This window comes from Rhincodon typus, chromosome 41, assembly GCF_021869965.1.
Source record: "Rhincodon typus isolate 14 chromosome 41, sRhiTyp1.1, whole genome shotgun sequence".
NCBI lineage: Eukaryota > Metazoa > Chordata > Chondrichthyes > Orectolobiformes > Rhincodontidae > Rhincodon > Rhincodon typus.
The window spans coordinates 9,782,953-9,784,565 of record NC_063372.1 but is presented as its reverse complement, the minus strand read 5'-3'; the positions used below and the strand labels follow the sequence as shown (position 1 = coordinate 9,784,565).

Genomic DNA, 1,613 nt, shown 5'->3' with positions numbered 1-1,613 from the left:
ACACCTTGTTACCTCAGATTCTCCAGCATCGGCAGTTCCTACTATCTCTGTTATCATGATTGAACACTTTGAGGTTGATGCAAGGATTCATTGCTGCTGGGAGTGGAGCTGGTGCTTTCAACAGCGACACGCTTCCTGTTCACTCACATGTTCATTCCATCTCCTTCTAGCCTCACTTACTCAGTCTGTCTTTCTCTCGAACCTGCCGTCCCGTTGTATTCAGACCGTAAGATGTAAGGACAGAAGCAGGCCATTCAGCCCATCGAGTCTGCTCTGCCACTCAATGAGATCACAGCTGATCTGATCATTCTCAACTCCACTTTCCTGCCTTTTCCCCATAACCCTCAACTCCCTTCCTGATTAAAAATCTGTCCATCTCAGCTTTGAATATACTTAATGACCCAGCCTCGACAGCCCTCTGTGATAAAGAATTCCACAGATTCACTCCCATCTGAGAGAAGAAGTTCCTCCTCATCTCTGTCTTAAATGTGCGACCCCTTATTCTGAGATGATACCCTCTGGTCTGAGAGTCTCCCACAAGTGGAAAGAACCTTTCCGCATCTCCCCTGTCAAGTCCCTTAAGAACTGTCTATGTTTCAATAAGATTGCCCCTTGTTCATCTATATTCCAAACTACTCAACCTCTCCTCATTAGACAATCCCTCCATACCCGGGATCAGCCGAGTGAACCTTCTCTGGGCTGCCTCCAATGTCAGCATACCTTTCCTTAGCTAAGGGGCCCAGTATTCCAGCTGTGGCCTGACTAGTGCTTGTATAGCTTCAGCAAATCCTCCGTATTTTTATAATCTCAAGGGCAATCAGGGGCAGACAATAAATGCTGGACAGCCAACGACACCCACATCCCACAAATGAATAAAAGAATTCCCTTTGAAATAAAGGCCAACATTTCATTTACCTTCCCTATTGCCTGCTGAACTTGAATATCACACCCTTAAAGCACCTGCTTCCTCACCCTCCTTCCTACTCCTCCCCTCTGCTCCTTGAAACATGTCCTCACAATATTTTACTGCTTGCAGCTCTCGCTTTGTCTTCCGTACCTACTTTCCCCGCTTGCATGGTGGATAAATGTGTTGCCTTATTCTGACATTAAGGAGCTCGGTTCTCTTTCCACAGAGATAAAGAAGGGATGGACCACTTCCAGAAACGCACAATGCCATTCTCACTTCCCTTCTTGACAGGAGAGGCTGTGCTGTATGACCACAGTTCGCCAATTCTTGGCCTCACCAATTCGTTTCCGTTGGAGAGCAGCGACTGCGTTGTACAGCAGAGCGGAGATGTGGATCCCAACTCACTCTTTGGAGCCATGATGAGCCAAGACAAGGCAGTGTACATCAAGTCCCCAGCTATTGAGCCTAAGTACTCCCTCAGCTGGATCAGTGGAGGGGTTGGGCTGGGAGGGAGTGCGCCGTGTTCCCAGAAGGAAGAGGAAAGCATCGAAGAGGCGGAGAGCGACTTTAAGCAGGATGATGACCTGTTGTCCCTTTTGGATGACATGCTACAAAGCGACAATGACGAGGTGTTTACCGGCCTCCCAAACGTTATGGAAAGCTTAGGACCAGAGGACCTGGAGCTCATGCACTGGGTGGAGAGCAC

The 1,613-nt window shown here is 48.4% G+C and overlaps 1 protein-coding gene across 1 annotated transcript in view; it reads left to right on the top strand.

Moving 5' to 3' along the window:
* The window catches only part of LOC109926334 (aryl hydrocarbon receptor-like), a 76,778-nt gene that overhangs the window by 72,782 nt on the left and 2,383 nt on the right, over positions 1-1,613 (top strand). The window contains exon 12 of the mRNA XM_048618866.1: positions 1,134-1,602. Within this exon, the coding sequence (XP_048474823.1) occupies positions 1,134-1,602 (469 nt within the window). The remainder of the gene's footprint in view (positions 1-1,133; positions 1,603-1,613) is intronic.